This window comes from Drosophila virilis, chromosome X, assembly GCF_030788295.1.
Source record: "Drosophila virilis strain 15010-1051.87 chromosome X, Dvir_AGI_RSII-ME, whole genome shotgun sequence".
Lineage (NCBI taxonomy): Eukaryota > Metazoa > Arthropoda > Insecta > Diptera > Drosophilidae > Drosophila > Drosophila virilis.
This window is the reverse complement of record NC_091543.1, coordinates 6,123,017-6,142,134: the sequence shown is the minus strand read 5'-3', so window position 1 is coordinate 6,142,134 and position 19,118 is coordinate 6,123,017. Positions and strand designations below refer to the sequence as shown.

General features: G+C 41.0%; 1 protein-coding gene across 6 annotated transcripts; it reads right to left on the bottom strand.

Annotated features, from left to right (window-relative positions):
- Positions 1-1,647: 1,647 nt before the first annotated feature.
- On the bottom strand, positions 1,648-18,664 carry LOC6633663 (non-canonical poly(A) RNA polymerase protein Trf4-1). Of its 6 annotated transcripts, XM_015170083.3 has the most exons (6): positions 17,137-18,664; positions 16,790-17,038; positions 5,471-5,680; positions 5,307-5,389; positions 5,113-5,231; positions 1,648-3,993 (listed from the first exon to the last, which is right to left on the bottom strand). In XM_015170083.3, exons 1-6 carry the CDS (start codon positions 17,748-17,750, stop codon positions 3,742-3,744), a joined length of 1,527 nt encoding a protein of 508 aa, XP_015025569.1. In that variant the 5' UTR covers positions 17,751-18,664; the 3' UTR covers positions 1,648-3,741. The 6 variants fall into 6 exon arrangements, with proteins under 6 accessions (XP_015025569.1, XP_070067375.1, XP_015025570.1 ...); XM_070211274.1 differs by lacking the exons at positions 16,790-17,038; positions 17,137-18,664 and adding an exon at positions 12,186-12,334; XM_015170084.3 differs by lacking the exons at positions 16,790-17,038; positions 17,137-18,664 and adding an exon at positions 11,949-12,119.
- Between the last annotated feature and the right edge of the window lie 454 nt (positions 18,665-19,118).

Here is a 19,118-nt window from a genome sequence, read left to right as displayed (position 1 = left end):
CAATTAATCGAACATCAAAATCCCAAAATGAAGAAGTTGAAGAAAAAGAGGCAATCGCAAATCCAGATAAATTGTTATAAATGTCTTAACGCATTAAGTTCATAAATTAAAGCGCAGCCACAAAACAAAATGTCAGCCATAAATTTTCGATGCGAATAGTTGAAAGTCGTGTGTGTTTCGGAGAGGTTTTTGTTTCTGTTTTTTTTTTTTTTTTTTTTTTTTTTTGTATTATTTTTTCTTTTTGTTTTAGCATCAGGAAATTGGCAACATCTACGACTTCGACAACGGGCCGCTTGTTCTAATGAGCATACTGTTCATTTTGCAGGGTATCCGCGGTGTACTATGCACATGTGCATCAGATATGCCACAGCTTTTCGATTCAGCTTGCCACATCTTCTTCCATATGATCTTATATACGTATTGGTGTGCATACTTTTCGAAGTGCATGTGCAAGTTCCCAATTTACAACTTTGAATATTTCCCTTTGTGGTTGAGACGTGCCTTATGATAATTCCCTTTTCTATATAATACCTTAAACAAATTTCCCTTTCTTTAAGGGAAATGAATTTCGTCTCCAGTGTTTTTCTTAGCCGCAAACAGTTGGGATTTTTTTTACTGCTTATCATCTTAAGCAGCAGCTGGCAGCACTGCTCTCCTCATCTTGTCTGTGACTGGATCGCAGATCTTTAACATAATTTACATGCGCATATTCGCTTATTGATGTTTCATTACTTTAAACAATATGTTAACACATTTTACTTGACGTTATACACAAACAAAATAAAAATTTGCACTCAAAAGATTGAAGGGAAAAAGTTCTGTTAATATCATATTGGTAAATTGCTTATTAACATTTCACATATGTTAATTAACATAACAGACGAGCACTTCCCGGCGCTCTCTCTTCGCTAACTAATATGGATAACATTTCGTCAACTTTTTAGGGCATACAAACTTCGTTTAGACTATTTGCTAATGGCGCCATGCCTGAAGATTAATTAAATAAATGTTATTTATGTTTATGTGTTGCCTGCCGCAATTATGTGCATTTGTTAGCCTAATTGAATTGATTGTGCAAAAGGTGAAAGGCTACTGCGCAGTCGCAGCTGCTGCCGCTTCTTATGCTCGCAATGCGGAGGAGCTCACCAATTGCATGCGCGCTCTTAAGAGCGCGTTCGCTTGCACATTCAAGCTTCATTCCGCGTCCTGCAGCTCTTCGTGCAGCTTCTTATGCTGGCAATGCGGAAGAGCTCTTACGCGCTCAGCAATTGCATGCGCGCTCTTAAGAGCGCGTTCGCTTACACTTTTAAGCTTCGTTCCGCGTCCTGCAGCTTCTTATGCCCGCTATGCGGAGGAGCTCTTACGAGCTCAGCAATTGCATGCGCGCTCTTAAGAGCGCGTTCGTTACACTTTTAAGCGCGCCTGGAAGTGTGCCAAAGTTTTGCGTGTATCTGCTTGCGCTTAAGAGAGCGCTACGAAAAAGATTAAAAGCTCTCGTTTTTTGAACGTTTTGTTAATTTTCTTGTTGTTTACTTTTCATTTGTTTTTCAATTTGTTTTTTTTTTTATTTTGTTTTATTTAGGATTTATACAATAACTTAACATTTGTTTGCTTTTGGAATCGGAAATATACAATATTAAATATTGATTTCATTATTTGCATTTATATATTTCTTTAATTTCTTCTCTTTTTGCTGTTGATTTCGCATTAGTTTTTTTTTTTTTTGATTTGTTGTTGTTGTTTTTGCATTTTATTTGAATTTGAATTAGCACATATTTCGGGGCTCGCTATTACATATAGTTTCTTTTAATTTGTATTTTATTTGTATTACGCTCTTGTTGTGTGTGTTTAATATTATTATTACATTTACCAAATGCAGCACATTAATGCTTACGCTGTGTGTGTGTGTGTGTGTGTGTAGGGTTTGTGTGTGTGTGTGTGGCGGTCCATTTCGGTGTTCTCTTTTACTATTTGGTTTAGCTCTTTCTATTTGCTGCAGCTGGACTAAAAACCCGCGACATACGCACAAATATCACTAGGCTGCTGTCTGTCTGTGTGTGTGTGTGTGTGTGTGTGTGTTTGGGTGGGTGGGTGGTTGGTTGTGATATACACACACACATATGCATTTGGGTTCGGTTTGCGGTAAACGAAGAACAAATAAGAATACATACATATATATAAATCGAAGCTCTCACACGCACGCACACAAGCATGCATATGTGCACACATGAGTGTGTGTGTGTGTGTGTGTGTGTTTTCACGCAAAAAAAAAACCCACATGAAAAGTCGCTTACAATTGCAGCAGACTTTACATGAGCTTTACGTTTGCATGTCAAAAGATGCAACCAAAGAAAGCTTTAGGCAAATCCATGAACAAAAGTATTGACTCCACTCTAATAGTTGAAAGCATGCTGAATCCGGTGCGTAATTCATGCGTGAGAGTCCAACTGGGCTCTTGAAATATTGCAAGCTTTTTATTTACGCGCTCTTTGCTTTCAAGTGCGTGTGCGTGTGTGTGTGTGTGTGTGTGTGTGTGTATATATGCGTGTATTTTGTATATTTGTTTTTTGTATAATTTGTTTTGTTGTATAATTTGTTTAAGGTATTAACATTTAGTTTAATTTCATTACTTTCATCGTCATATAAATAAAAAATAAATACATTTTGTTTTTTTGTTTTTTGTTTTTTTTTTGTTCTTTTCTTTTTTTTTCCTGTTCTTTTCTCATTTATGCATGCAGGCAAAACTGTTTCTGTTCATTTTCTTTATCGACTTTTTAAATACCCTTTAAAAAGCTGCACTAATTTTACGAATACGAAAAAAAATATATATATATGTATATTATATGTATGTATGTATATAAAGTCGAGTCACATTACACAAAAAAAAAAAAGAAAATAAGGAAAATATATATATATATATATATATATATATATATAATTATACAAACAGCATCATAATAAACAACGGCTGTTCTGTTCATTTTTGTAGCATCAGCTTTTCATAAATATACATATATATATATCCAGACTAACAAATATATAAATATATATATATATATATATACGTTGTATACGCGCATGCATATCCATTCTATATATATATATCATAGTTTTAAAGTTAAGCTGCAACTGCACGTGGGTTAGACAGCGACAGCTATAGCGCACTGCATTGAGTTAATGAGTGAGACAGCGATAGCAACAGCTGTTAGCTGTTAACAGCCGCTGTTAGGCGCGCACTGTTAGCTGCCGCTGTTGGTCGTAATTGTAACTGTTCACTGTTACTGTTTACATATTCTGTTCTTGGTTCTGTTCTGTTTCGTTCCGTTCTGTTCAGAGAGCTTGCGTCTCATTTTGTTTTCGTGTGTGTGTTCGTTTAGTTTACTGTTTTGTGTTATTGCATTTGCTTCTGTTCTCTTTTGCTGTTTGTTTTGTATTGTAAAAGCAAGCGTTTGAATGCAGCAGCATTTAAATATCAACAGCTTCGGTTTTGCTTTCCCCCCTTCAAAAAATTAGCATTTAACATTAACATTAAATATGATACGCCCCATCGCTAACCCTAGCCCCGACGCCCATGCATTGTGCTGGGCTTCTCGCTCTTTCTGCTCTCTCGCTTCTGCTCGGCGTTTCGTCCGTCTCGTCTGTGTTCTGCCTCTAGTTGTTTGCATGTGTGGTTGTCTGTGTCGGTGTGTATGTGTGTGTGTTTCTCTCGCTGTTGTTGTTGTCGCTTCTCGCTCTCGTTGATTATTGCACCACACAGCAGCCCTTTTTCTTGTTCTTCTTCTCGTCGATAACCACGTGACTAGCCGAAGTTGGTCCAGGCACCACTTGCTTTGAGACTTGAGCCAGAGAAGTGACGCCATTATTGCTCTCCGCTTTGCCAGCTGCTGTTACCGCTGCTGCACCACCGCCGCCACCTCCTGCTCCTGTCGAGCTGGCCACCTTGCTGCCGTGGGAATTTGTACCATTTTGTGCTGTCGCTTGATTCTGCGAGAGCTGCAACAGAATTGGAAGAATTACCCAGATTAGAATTCACATTTTGCAGCAACTACTTATAACGAGTACATTTCAGCGAGTGCATCTCGGCAAGCTAATTGTAACGAGTCCAATTGTAGAGAATATTTAACTGTCTAACGAGTACAAATTGTGACCAGTATATTTCAACGAGTACATTTCACCGAGTGCGTTTCGGCAAGAGCCGAATCGTAAGGAATATTTAACTGTGGAAAAAGTACAAATTGTGGCGAGCTTGCTTGAACGAGTAAATTTCAGCGATTGTCGTCCGGCAAGAGCCTTGCAACGAGTGCAAATTGTGGCGAGCATGTAACTCGAGCGAGCGATTTTCAGCAAGAAGACTTGAACGAGTGCACTTGAACTCCTGCGAGCTTCAACGAATAACGATCAAGCGCCAGCGAGTATATTACTTTAACGAGTGCACTTCAATAAACTGTAGTACTGCGTAACAACAAGAAGCTATTCCGGAAATATGTCCATTTAATATGATTTTCTTATCTCTTCTAAAACATGCGCCAACTAATTGGTGAAAGGAACTCTTTCTGCTTCACAATTGTCACACACTTGACTTTAAGCTCGTATGAGTATTATTTTCTTTGCAACTGAAAAGCGAAAGTGGCTTTTAAGAATTTCAATCTGCTCGCTTTTAGGCTAGTTTTGTGCATTAGCATAGAATAGCTGGAAACATCTACGAGACTCTGGCGTTCTAAGGTACTACAGAGCCGAGAGATTTGTTATGACCTTATGGAAGACCTATGAGGATATATATCATTCAGAAACTGTGTCTCTATTGTATAACTTGAAATATATATTATCTTGTATGTGAATAAAAGAATGATTTGATAACGTCTCTGAACTTTAGCTCTCGATAGAGATTAAAGTCGGAAATCTCTTGGAACTGTCTGCCATGTCTTGACATAGACTCGAAGATATCTTAAACTCTAGCTTAAACGAGCTTCATATTCTTGCTAACAGCACGAACTACAGTGAAAACTCGACTAACGGACACATGGCCTCAAACATAGCCGCTCACTAAAGCGAAGAGTTTCGACTGCACTATTAAAGCCTGTTAGGGTATTTCGTGTGCGGCGTGAGGCTTACATTTGTTTTGGTAACTGTCTCGCCTATTGCAGTGCTTGCGCCATTACAGTTATCATCGCCATGCTGTGCGTTGCCATTGCCTATTGTACGATCCTCTGTGGGCGTGATGGGCTTGCCACCTATTCCAAAATAAAGAGAGAGCATGAGAGAATGAGAGTGAGAGCGAGCACAGAGTAGAGCAGGCTGCGACTTACCACGTATCATGCTAACAATTTCATCAGCCTCTCTGGACAGATCGCCGCCGGGACGAAACGGATTATCCCAGCCGGAGTCAGTGCTGTAAAACGTTGCATTAAAGTGAGGTTATACATGAACTTATTGTTGTTTGGGCTTGTTTTAATTGGTTTTGGCAACTCACCTCTGCTGTCTGTCATAGGCTGGGCCCAGGCCGCCGGCTGGCTGCATCGTTGCCGTCGCCATTTGCGTATAGTCTATGTTACAATTGTAGCTACTAAACGTATTATCTAAATTATCTGAAAAACTCGTTAATGTATATTCGGCTGGTGGACAAATCTGTTGCGGTTGACTGCTTTGGTAAATGGAAACGCGCACTATCGAACGCTCCGATCTGCAATAGAATAATGGAAAATTATTTAGCTCGGATTGCAAATTGAAATTGTTTTCGCAAGAAGAAATCGCGACACACTCTCGCTGGCCTTACAATTAAATTCAATGTCAATTAAATTAAGTCATTTGCCAATTGTGTTCGAGCTTGTTGAACTTTTCAATTATATATATTATTTGGTTTTTGTTTTTTTTTTTTCATATAGCTTCAATTGAATTTCGTTCAGATATGGAAATTGTTAACATGGCAAGACCGGACCGCACTAATCTCGACCAGCTCCGCAACGCAACGAGTTGCTTTGGATCTCAGCGCGTGCCACACGCAATGTCGCATTCATTATATAACAAGAGAGAGAGAAAGAGAGAGAGGCAGTTTTTTTGACGTTGCCCAACTCTGGAGTCTGGACTTTGCCACATCCCCGTCCGGGAAGTGTTGCTTGTGTCCCTTGAGAATTTCCATGTCTCGCTGCAACTCGAACGTGAAAAAACAACATATGCCAGCAACAAGGTTAACCAACTCTGTGCACTAATTAAGGCAAGCCTGCGCTAAAACCAGTTGCGAATTACAAGCACGAAATGTGTTCAACAGCGATGCTCAAATGGCATAGAAGTAGACACATTGAAAACATTCCAAATTGAAAAGAAAAAAAAAACAAAACAAATAATTGCAAAAGCTTCTCTTTAGGGTTGAGCTTAAACCAGTTGAGAATTATAAGCAAACTAGCGCTCGTTGCGTTTTACCGTTTGCCAAGCTTGTGCTTGAACTTATTGCGAATTTTAGGCGCATTTTATGTGCCAATTGTTCGCCGCTTAAATGGCAAATAATATGAGGCGTAAGCGTAAGATAACGGGTAGAAGGAACAAGGTAACGGGTTATAAGGTACAAGAAATAAGGTAAAAAGTATACAGCGCAGATTTAAAGGTAAAGGGAAAAGTGTATAAGATAATGGGATAAGGTAAAGGGATGAGGTAAAGGGTATAAGGTAAAAAGTACACAGCATAAGGTACAAGGTAAAGGGTTTAAGGTACAAAGTACAAGCACATGATATAAGGTACACGGAATAAGGTAAGGGGAATAAGGAAGAGGATCAAGGATAAAGGGAGAAGATAAATGGATAAGGGATACAGGGTGAAGGTACAATGTGAGGGGTATAAGGTACAAGCTAAAAGTTACAAGGTACCTCTAAGGTTTGCCACGAGCTCTTTAAAAGCAACTTACTCGACAAGAACGAACCGCTTGACCCACTTTATATAAACAAGCTCTGATTTTGGTCTTTTGAAAAGCTTTTCCCTTCAAAGTATCTCAGCGAAGCTTGAATTTGCGACAGCTTAGCTCTTGTACACGTTTGTTTCAGATATAACACAATTAAAATATATATTGCACACAATTTTTTATTTACAAGCTAAACGAGCACAGGTATCACAATATTCTGACGTTACAATCGACATAAGAAAATAACTGATCGCATTTTCAATGTTTGTTGCGTTTTCTTGACAAATGTGAAATTCACGTTAAGTATTTCACTTTTGGTAAGCTTCTCCTCAAATAACCAACAATTAAAAGAAGATTAAGCCTTGCGTCTTGGTAATTTACACACTTTGTAATCTCATATTTAAGCACTGCAAATTTGATTAAGATCGGAATGTAAACAGCGAAGTTACTTGGGAACATATTATCCCATATTTATGTGTATCTTCTAGTAGATATCTTCCAGTCTATCTTCCAGTCTACCATCTAGTAGATATCTTCTAGTAAGTATCTTCTAGTCTCCTTTGCTGTCTATCTTCAGTAGATATCTTCCAGTCTATCTTCCAGTCTAATTTCCAGTCTATCTTCCAATCTATCATCTATTAGATATATCCTAGTTGGTATTTTCCAGTCTATCTTCTATTTAGTATCCTCCAGATATCTCCTACATAGTATCTTCTAGTCTTCCTTCCAGTCTCCCTTCTAGTCTATCTTCCAGTTTATCCTGTAATATAGTCTTCCCATTAAGTATCTTCTACTCTATCTTCTGGTAAATATATGCTAGTAGATATCTTACCGTCTATCTTCTATCTTTTATCTTCCAGTCTATCTTCTAGTCGATATCTTCCAGTCTATCTTCTATACGGTATCTTCCAGTTTACGACTGGAAGAAGATATCTTCTAGTCTGTATATTCTAGTTCGCCTATATTCTAGTTCATCTCGTAGTAAATCTCATCTAGTCGGTCACGCGCAGCTGAACGACTCCCGTTTGTTAAGTTAGCTATAATTATTATTTTCTCTACTTAAAAATAGATAAATATTTGCTCTTGTAACGAACCCATTAAATCGTTTTTCAACACTTCCCTTTCGAGTTGGCCACCCAAAGCGAGCCCTGCACTAAACTAATTGATTTGTGACCTCATTCGAGAGCCAAGGCGATTGGTGAAAACTTTACAAAGGTGTGCAGCTGAGGCCAAAACACAGGCCAAGCTGTGACTCATAACTTGGCTAATAAGCGGAGTCGTATGCAAAATTTAATTGCATCATGTTCAAAGCAAAACATTCAAAGTAGAAAGAAGTCGATTATGGAAATCAGATGAGTTTCTCATGTGGAAACGACAAACACGGCACATGCACAGCGCCATAATTCCCAACTAGTTCTAGTCGCAAAGCAGTCAAATGGCTGGCGAGAAAGAAGAAGAACTTAAAGAAGATGAACAAAAAAAAAAGAAGTTCTGCCCGCAAAAACTGTTAGCCGAAGCACACGTAAAGCATGAAAAGAGTTGATGAAAAAGAGAATAATTTGGTTTCTTTCATTTTTTTTTTTTTTTTTTTGTTAACTTCTTTGTTACTTTTCCAAGTTTTTCAGTCTATTTTTGGCCTTTGCTTTTGTATTTGACTTTTTGTCCGTGCGTTTCGTTTATTTCTTTGTTTCCTGGAAACTGAAACGAGCCGCAAAACAATATTCTTAGCTCTATTTAATGCTCTCGTAGCTTGTTTGTATATTGTGATCTACGATCTACGCTTTTTCAGACTTCTTTATGTGCCGCTGCTGCCTCCCCTTGCCCCTTGCCCCTTCCCCCAACCCAGTTTATTGTCGGACAGTTTTGGGCCATTTTGCCAGTCATTTTTTGTTATTGTTCTTTTGATCAGCTAATACAAAAGCCGGAGGTTGTTCAAGACAAGTTAAGAACCAGATGCGCATGCACGACTGGCTGCTACCCTGTAAACAGCTCTCTCTTGTGAATCTCACTCATTTACCTCAGGTAACTTGTGTATTTCTTTATTGTTCATTACAAAACTTTCGGATCAGTTGTATTATGTGCTAAAACATTTGCATGCCAAGAATCAAGACTTTATCTTGATATTCCCCGAAGTTATCGATGAATATTGAATAATCTCTGACTGGGATCCTAAATATATATATATATAAACTTAAGGGATTGGAAAATAATAACAAGACAACAACAAGGCGTAATATTATAGAAATTCTGATAGGTATTTCTCATGATGAAAGTTAATATTATGTCTATTTTTGCTTTTTCTTTTTCCTTATGTATGAAAGCTAGGCATCATTATATACAATGACAAGTCGAATCACTTGACGTACAGAACCAAAGATCAAAGACCTTGCTTATATTATGAAAATATGAATCTATTTTTGTTTTTTGTTATTTTTTTTTTTCGATAACGGAGTATTAAAGAAACCCATCAAAACGATTCGTAAGGTCAGTCTGAATACATATATACCTAGGCATGGAAGAATGCAAGAGGAATACATGAATTTTTATCAGAGTTTCTCAATATGAAAATAAATTCTACGATTTGAACTACTCGAAACTTTCACATCTTTCTATAGAATTTTTTTTTTCTCTATATATAGAAAATACAGGGTATTAGGGCGTCAATTTGGCAGCCTTAAAGAATTACGTCAAGCTGTGATAGAAATATAAATGCATATCTATATATGCATAGACAGATCGAGTATATATAAGGTGGAAGCTTTCTTCTGGCTTTCAATTCGACATTCTTTATTTTTTTTTTTTGATTACAGGGTATTTATGAAGCGTCGACTGGCAAAGGTGTAACAAATCGAATGGAAATCGAAACGAATTGACTTTAAAATGATTTCGTCAGCCGACGCCAAGTTGTTTTATCTGTTTACTTTTCAAATACACTTCATAAATTCAGTCACTAATGTTGTTGTTGTTGTTGTTGTCGTCGGCTCATTGAGCATGTGAAGCTTACGTCATGTGCCGAAATTGATATGCGAATGCGACAACAACAACAACAACAACAAGTACAGTAACAACTGTAACAAGAACAAGCAGAGTTACAAGCACAGAAAAACAAGTTTTTCAAATGTTTCTTGTTGCTGCTCATTTTTCAAGTGCCAGCTGGTTGGGCGAGTGCGAGAGAGAGGGCGAGAGAGAGAGAGAGAGAGGGGGGGCAAGTGGGGTCTCATCATAAACTTCCTTTGAAGTGTGTTCAAATAAATTGAAACACAACAAAAATGAACGAAACTAAAACTAAATACTTGTTGCTCGATTTAAACGAAAACAGGCCTCAGGCGTGGGAGTGCGAGCGAGTGCGAAGCGCAAAAGCAGTTGTGCAAGGTGTTGGAAAGTACATAAATGCAGCGGCGAACTTGAGCGCTCTTCGCCTCATTCCAGACCAGACTGGCTCATGTTGTTGTTGCTGCTGCTTTGAGTTCTTTACAGGCGATGAGCGCATCAAGTTTGGCGGCAAGGCGGCAAGGCAGCGCAGCGCAGCCCAACGAGCTTTCAATTAGTTTTTAGACGACGTCACACAGCACACACACACACACACACACATGCATACGCACATGCATACGCACACGCACGCACGCAGGCTGGCGGCAATGAGAGCAGCGTAAATTAATTTAACAAATTACAGACCCACATACACACATAGACATACATCTGTATGTACGCACGCATGCATATGTGCGTGTGTGTGCATGTGGATTTGTGTCAGTGACTGAGCCCCACCCGCGCGTTACGTTAAAAAAAAAAAAAAAACAGCAAATGAAATTAACAGTTGAACGAAATGTTAATTGAACATTTTTGCACTTGACGTCAAGCAGCAACAAAAACAACAAACAGCAATTTATTTGCATGCCAATTGGAAAAAAGGCTTGCATTTTGTTTTTGTTCATATCGCATGCAATAAAAGCAGCGCTGCATTGCGGCGCGCGTACCTGCTGCTGCTGCTGCTGCTGCTGCTGCTGCGGCAGCGGCAGCGGCTGCTGTCGGCATTTTATTTTCAATAAGAATTTTTTAAAACACAAATGCGATCACATGGCCATATTATAGAATTTATATTAAATGCGCACAAACAAATATACATATGTTTATACATATGCATACCTATATACATATATATATATATGTATATATAGAAAAAACAACGGCGCAGCGGGCACGAACAGCGTCTAAACTTAAAGCTATGTCTAATTTATGTACAAACAAGGCACTATATTTTAACACACACTGTTGAAGGCAATATACACACACACAGACACACACACACATGCCTTCGCTAGTCAGGCAGTGTATTTTAATTGCGTTCGCAGAGCATTAACAGAGCTAGACAGAGAGAGCGAGGAAGAGAGCGAGAGCGAACTGGTGCTAGAGAGTGAGAGAGCGCGCGCGTGGGGAGTGGCAAATGGGGTGGCGAAGTGGTGTTGGCGGGTAAACGAGGCCTGTGACAGAGTGCGGGGTATGTAGGGGTATGAGGGGCTGCTAGTGTGTATTATTTTTTGCGATGAACTCACTGCGCGCATCCCACCATGGACAACAGAAACAACAGCAACTGGCAAAGCGTAACAGTGTGTTTATGAGAGTGTGTGTGTGTGTGTGTGTGGCGAATCACAATACACAACAATGGCACAAATTACTTTCACATTGTTTAATTTGCCTACTTTTGTTGCTTTACTATATTATTTGCCATTGTTTTTTTTTTCTTTTCTTTTTTGGCATTTATAGAAGCATGCATTTACCAACACTGCTGCGGTGGGTATAGTGAGTGCAAACTGCCCCGCGCTCTGTCACTCTCCTTCTCATGCTCTCTCAAACACCCACTAACCAATACACCAACCACTTGCACTGACTGCTGCGGTGTGTTAGTGTATGTGTGCGTGTGTGTGTGTGTGTTTATGTGTCCCTCTTTGGCACGCACGATTGACTTTTGCAATTGTTGTTGTTGTTGTTGTTATTGTATTTTGTTACTGTCACTTGGTATTTGGTTGGCATTTAATTTGTTAACAACTAATTCACGCACTTGACAATTTGACTTTCGGCAGCTGCTGCTAGCAATGCTGCTTCTTCTGCTGTGTGCTTTCAGCGTTCTGCTTCCTCTTTTGCGATTCTACGCGCGTTTTACATTTGCGACCACCGTCAAGTCCGTCCGAACTGTTGTTGTCTCTGCCCTTTGCACGACTCTCGCGAGTGTTTGCGCTGGGCTGCTGGGGTTGTTCGAAAAACAAAAAAAAAAAAAAAAACACCAACAACAACTCACCAACACGGAACACGAACAAAAAAAAAAAAACAAATTTAATAACAACAACGGCGTAGTAAAGAAGAAGAAGACGGCAATTCCAAGCAGTGAGCGGACGAGCGCCCCGCACGTTATTCTCGTTTGTTGTTGGCTGTTTGGCGTTGTCGTTGCGTTTGCCTAGCTAAACTTGCAAGCTTGCTGCTAAAAAGTAAAAGATACAATACGCACACACACACACACACACATATATATACACGTACAAAATGTTTGCAGGAGCGCGCGCGCCGCTGCCTCTGCTCTGCTGCTGCTGCTGCTGTTGTTGTTGTTGTTGCTGCTGAGCCGCAGTGGCAAAAGAGAGCGAGCGCGCGCTCTCCAACAGTGAAGTTCACACGTTGAGGTTGCCACCTGACAAGTTTTTTTTTTTTGGTTCTGGAAATTAACTGCGATGTATTTTTGAAACATATTTAAAAAAAAAAAACATAATGAATTAAATCCAAAAAAGCAACTAATTTTAAGAGGAAAAATTGAATGTTTAAAATAAATTAACTATATTGACAAGTGCTTAAGTATTTTAGCGCTATGCAGCAAATACATGAATTTGTAAATATTTAAATAGCCTTATTATGATCCTTATTTAATATTGCCAAAAAAATGGCAAATTGAATAAAGAATTTTATCTTGTTGACTTCAAAAATTTGAACTTGATAAATACTTAAGTAAATATACAAAACTCGTACCCAATGGTGTACGAAAATGAAAATGAGCAAATTTTTTTCAATTTAAATTTTGTAAAGACATGTTTCTTTTCAAATAAACCTAATTTCACTGATCGTAAAAGGTGGCTGAATGTTTTTTTTTTTTTGTAGAATCACTTTCTTTCATTTTTGTTGCTACGCAGAAAACATAAACAAGCAAAGAAAGAGAGAGAAAAAAGCTGAATGGGAAATGCGCACCGAAATCTTTGACCACAATGAAAACAAACAGAAAAGGCGGCAATTTCGGATATTTGGCAGCTGTTACAACAAAAATGAAAGGAAAAAAAAAAAACTGTCGAACTGCGCCAATTGCCATTTTAATGCGCCGTGTTTGGATTGTCTGGTGTTGTTGTTGCTGTTGTCGCAGATGCGCAATAAGATGAACAACAACAATGGTAACAACGCATATTGTAATAATGAAAACAAACAAACAAACAATAATGCGGCAGCGCGCCACATCTGGCAACGCTGTTAAACCAACAAACATGACATCACTTTTTTTTTGCGCACTCACAAAAATGCAAAGTAATGTGAGAGAGCGGCCCCAACCAAAGAGCGCACGCTCGCGCTCTCTCATTCCAGCTCTCGCGCGCGCTCTCTCTCTCTCCTGCTACTGTTGCTGTTGCTGTTATACACAGCGCGAACAAAAATAAAAATAATAACATAAGAAACATAAACACGTAACTATATAAAAAGGTAATCTCGAGAGCCATTGGGGAAGCTGACTGATAAATGGAAATCGCTCGAGCTGTGTGTGAAGAATGAGTAATAGGGGTAGAGTAGGGGGGGGGGGGAGAGGCACACACAGACAACAACAAAAATTGAAACGGGAGCAGCAGCGCGCGTCTGTTTTGTTTTTTGTTTTCCATATTCTATTTTGTTGCTTTTGGCAGGGCAACTGTGCTTGACAGTTAATAAACAGGGTTGCCACACGGCGCCGTTTGGCAGTCAGGCAGGCGGGCAGGCAAGCGGGCAGGCGGGCGGGCGGCAACGGCCGCTGATGCTGACAATTGGGGACGCTGTTTGTCTATTGTTGTCGATTGCCGCCGCCGCAAACTATTCAGAGCGCACGTACAGAATGCGCGCGCGTCTCTGTGTATGCGTGCGTGTGTGTGTGTGTGTGTGTATGTAGGTAATAGGGCTGACTGACTGCGCGACTGACCAGCGGCACAATTACCGTTAGCATTACATATACAAAATGTGACAATGGCTGACTTTTTGCTGGTGCTGTTGCTTCTTCTTCCTGCTGACATGCTTGTCAAGTGTGTGGGGCACCGGAAAATCAATCGACTGACTGACAGCTCACACACACACACACACGCACACGTACTTTCACAGTAGATATCTCGTATGTAGATTAATATGGGCACACACACACACACACACACACAAGCGCAAGGTGCTCGAATTTCAAGACATTCACTTGAAAATTACCAACGAATTGCTGCCCGATCGAGGTCCGGGTCCGGGCTCGGTTCGGTATCTGGGTCTCGGTGCGGGCCAACTGTGAATGCCACAGCCTCACCTCACCTCACCTCACCACACCACAAACCCAACCCAACCCAACTCATCTCATCGCATAGACATAATCAATAATAACAGCAAATGCTGTTGCCTATTCGTATTCTTCTCAAGTTGCATACCCTTGCATTGGGCATAATATGTTTATTAACGAATATGTCACATGCCCTACACCATGGAGTAATATTCAATTATTTTTTGTTGTAAACTGAATTTAAATAAAATACATACATATATGTATATAAATATTTTTTTTCTAAGAAAGTTCGTCGTCTTTAGCGAGCGGCCACTGTACGTGCGCTATGTCAGCAAGTGTATTTCATCTTCGGCACATCGAAGATAACTGTGCTTACGAAATTAGCTAACTGTTTTGTTCGTATATTGTGAACGAAAGAATATTCCATACAGCAAGTGGCACTCGATGACATCACGCGGCGCTTGAAGCGAGCGACCAACCAGCGAATTAAAGCTCACACGGAAACACAAGCACACACGCACACACGCACACGCATATGGGAAAGGTCAAAAGTGTGTGAGAGCTTGACAGCTCTGGCAACGCCAAACTGCGTGTTATCGGCAATTGCACATGTTATCGATGTGGCCACACGCAGAGCTGACCGAAAGCAATAGAACAAAACGTAAACAAAAGTGCGTGGGCGGCTTATCGATGGGCAGCTTAAGGCAGGGCTTGGTTATGAAGGTGCTGTGTGGGAGTGGCGCATTTAATGAGCAACGCCCACGCACACACACACACACAGACATAGACACGGAGGCACCTAAGCAGGCCCAAAAAGATGTGGGTCAACAACCACCAAATGAAGTTGACCTACATCATGCCTTAAAATGCACACACACACACACATACACGCAGCGCGCCATTATGTAAGCACTGACGACGGCAGCGCAGTTTAACGGTATTCAAAGCTTTGCAGCGGCAGTTGCTGCTGCTGCTGTTGCTGCTGAGAACGCGCAACTGCAGCGCCGGCGCAGATAGAAACAGTTACAAAAACTCCAATTGGAGTTGTTGGTGGTGGCATGCAAAATGGAATGGGTCAGAGCGGCAGGCCGGCAGAGAAGAGAGTGAGAGAGCGAGACAGCGGAAGAGGAAGAGCAACTGGAGTTGGTAAACAGAGCATCCTGTATTAAACTGTTTGTGTGCGTGTATCTTATCGTAAAATGAAGTTTGTGTGTGTGTGTGTGTCTGTGTGTGTGTTTTAACTCCAGCGTAATTATCGATTAAAAAGTTTAGGGTTTATCTTTTGGCGCGGGGTTGTTTGTGTTTGCTGTGTTGAGAGGCAGCCACAGAGTTCATTGCATGCTATTTGGGCTGAAAGGGGGCGTGTCTGATTTAGGCTTAATGCCAGCTCAGCCGGCGGCTTAGTTATGAATTCGCCTCAAATATCAAGTGAAAGCTGCCAAAATAAATACAAAAAACACAAAACACTAAAAACTCATTATTCTGATGCGCTTTTGTGCTTTATTTTTTTTTTTTTGGCTTTTGTTTTAATGAGCGATAAAAGTAGGCCTAATTCAGGGCACATACAAAAACAAGAACTCGGTACTTGTGTGCAAAGCAGAGTGTAAAAAAAGGGTTCATTAACTTGGAGCTGCTGCGCGCTAGAGATGGGCGCGTGAGTCAAATTCAGGCTCTGCACGAATTGCAGAAAAAACGTTTGTTTCTTTTTTTGGCTTTCATCATAACAAATTAGTGAAATTATGTAAAATTTATTCGATTATATTTTCCAGTTTCGTTAAATTTGTGCGCCTGCTTTGATAATCAATCGCTTGTGACGTCACATCTACGCCCTTTTAACGAAACGGGCACTAAAAATGTGATCAACACTTTTTTCTGCTTGCCTGTTTCGTTAAGTTTTCGTGCTCAACAAGCACTGCTGCTCGTTAAAACTTTTAGCTGCTCCTCTCTTGCAATACCCTCACTTTTTTTTTTTGCTTGCTTTTCATTTTTCGTTAAGTCTTGGTTCCCATGAGGTAGCTCGCATTGCTTACATAAATAAACTTCAAGCTGTGGCATCACGTTCGCTGCCGCATAACATAGATATAAAATCCTGTTAATTTGAATGCTGATCAAAACTGTGAGTTGCCCGCCCTTCTCTTTCATATCTCTCACACTTATCGCTTAATTGTTTTATAGTGTCGTTAAATTTTGGTTCCCATCGTGAATGACGCATTTGCTTGCATAAGTAAACCAAAAACTGTGACGTCACGCACACTGATTGCACTTAACGAAACCGCCAATCTCTAATTCCAATACGCTTGCACTAATTACATGCTTAGTGCTAAAATCTTCTCTTTGTCTTTTATTGTTGCTTTCTTCTATGGAATACTCACTCTTCCTGCACCTCGATGCCGCTGTCGTCCATATTCAGTTTCGCATAGTCACCGTAAGTGCTGTTGCTGCTGACTAGCGGTAAATGCGTCGCTGCTGCTGTTATTGCTTGCGGCGGCTGACCAGCAGCAGCGCCGGCAGCGTCGGCCGCATCGAAGCCAAAGTTGGGCTCCACATGCTCAGAGAGCGGCGTTGGCGTCTCAAATACTAAAGTCTCCACCATGGAGCCTTTGGAAGAGCCAAACGATACGCTGCAAGCGCACAGGACACATAGCGAAAGAGAGAGAGAGAGAGAGAGAGATGAGAGAGATTGATAGCTGTTTGGAGAAAAGCTTTTGAGCCTACGTACCGTTTGAGTCCAACGCTTTTGGTGCCCAGCTTGCTGAGCTTGGGCTTTTTCTGATTGGTGGGCGGGCGGTTGAATTTATCACTTTGATCGCTGGAGTCGGCCGCGCCAGCCGTTGTGGCCGTTTCCTCGGACAGATCGTCCACGTCGCTGCGATTGTTCTCGTTGTTGTTGTAATTATTGTTGCTGGCCTCCAGATCGTTGTCGTTGTTATTGTTGGCGCCGCTGTGATTGTTGTTGTTGTTGCTGCTGCGGGACGGATGCGTCGCTGCATGGACCAGCGGCAGAGGCAGCGCCAACGTTGTCGGCGGCGATGCTGCCAGCGGCGGCGTCGGTGTGCTGCCCAAAAGCCGTGTGCGCTCATCACAAGCGTCCGCTGTCACGTTGCTGGCAACAGCGGCAGCGGCAGAGGCAGTGGCAGAGGCAGAGGCAGCGACAGCGCTCGATGTTGACGGCACGTTAGCAAGCATTGCGATTGGCGGCGACGCGGTCGGTTTGAGCTTAACAAGAGTTTCGTTATGTTTTGCAGGCAGATTCACAATAGACGCTGCGCCTGCTGCATCATTTTGGCTGCTTGTTGTTGCTGTTGCTGTTGTTCTCGGCGTGGCCAGCAGCATGCGTGAGTTGTGCGTGCGTGAGTTGAATGCACTCACGAGTGGTTCACGTCACGATCGCAAGCTTCGTTAAGCTAGCGGCGCATTTGCGGGGGCGAGGTAGTTAGGCTCTTAAAGCTTCGTTCAAAGGCAATAATGCGTAGAACAAAAACAACAGCAATGCGGCCGTTGGCAATGGCTTTATTTCAGTATTTTACTTTTTTTTTTTTTTTTTTTTTTTTTTCGGTTTTTCCGTTTATTTGTTGTTGTTGCGTGTGCTTTATTTCGCTTGCCGCTTGATTGAATTTAAACCGGACGCAGCGCGGCGACGTCGACGCTCAATAATAATGACGACAGCGACAAATCTTGCATACGAATGCTTCGCTGTTCAGCGCTTTGGGGCCGCTGCGCTGCTCTGTGGCTGCGGCGGCGGCAGCCGCAACTGCGCCTTTTTTGTTTCACCTTTTTCTTTCACACACACGGGCACAGACCAACACACACACACACACACACACACGCACACGTCGAGACAGCGACACAGACAGAGATACACGACTTAATTTCCGCAACAGAATTGAATAGAATTTCCACAAGCACACAAAATATTAGCACCCAAAACAACAACAACAACAACAAAAAAAAACACACAAACACCAACAAAAACAACAACAACAACGAAGACGACAACAAACGAAGGAGGCGGCAGCGGCTGCGCTCGATAATTGCACTTGGCACTAGAACGGACGAGGCAAAGCGAAGACGCGACTGTGGCGCATTTATAACACGTTTCTGTGGCTAACAAGTTTATAAATAAATATGCATGTGCATTTAATAAATCCGTTTTGTCGACTGCCCCTGTTGCTGTTGCTGTTTATTTTGGCCCTTCTTGCGTCGCCGTGTGTATTTGCTGCGCTTCGAATTTCAGCCACTGTCGACAGTGTGGCTGAGCTGTGTGCGAAAATATGCGCCAAATATGACAGCATTGATATTTTTGGCATAAAATCACTAACTGACAGCTGGTCACACTATAAACGAAGCTAACTTTTAAAAGTGTGCCCAAGCTGCGCAGCTGTTTTGCGAGTTGGCAGTGCGTTACGGCGAGTTGGCAACAAGTGCTTTGTGGGTCAAGTTGAATATTAAGTTGTTTTGTTCAATAAATGTTCATTTAGCTACGTAGTAAGTTGTCCAAAGTATTTTTACAGAGGCGTTGCAAATATTGCAGTGCATTAACATATGTATAGTGTTAACATTGCTGGCCAAGGCTATGTGCCATTTTGAGTAGTAGCAGAAATACATTCTATAACAATTTAAGAGACTTAGACTGCATTGCTTGTAATAATTAATGCAAAATCAAACAAATTTGATACTTCTTTATGGTCCGAACGCTTACTT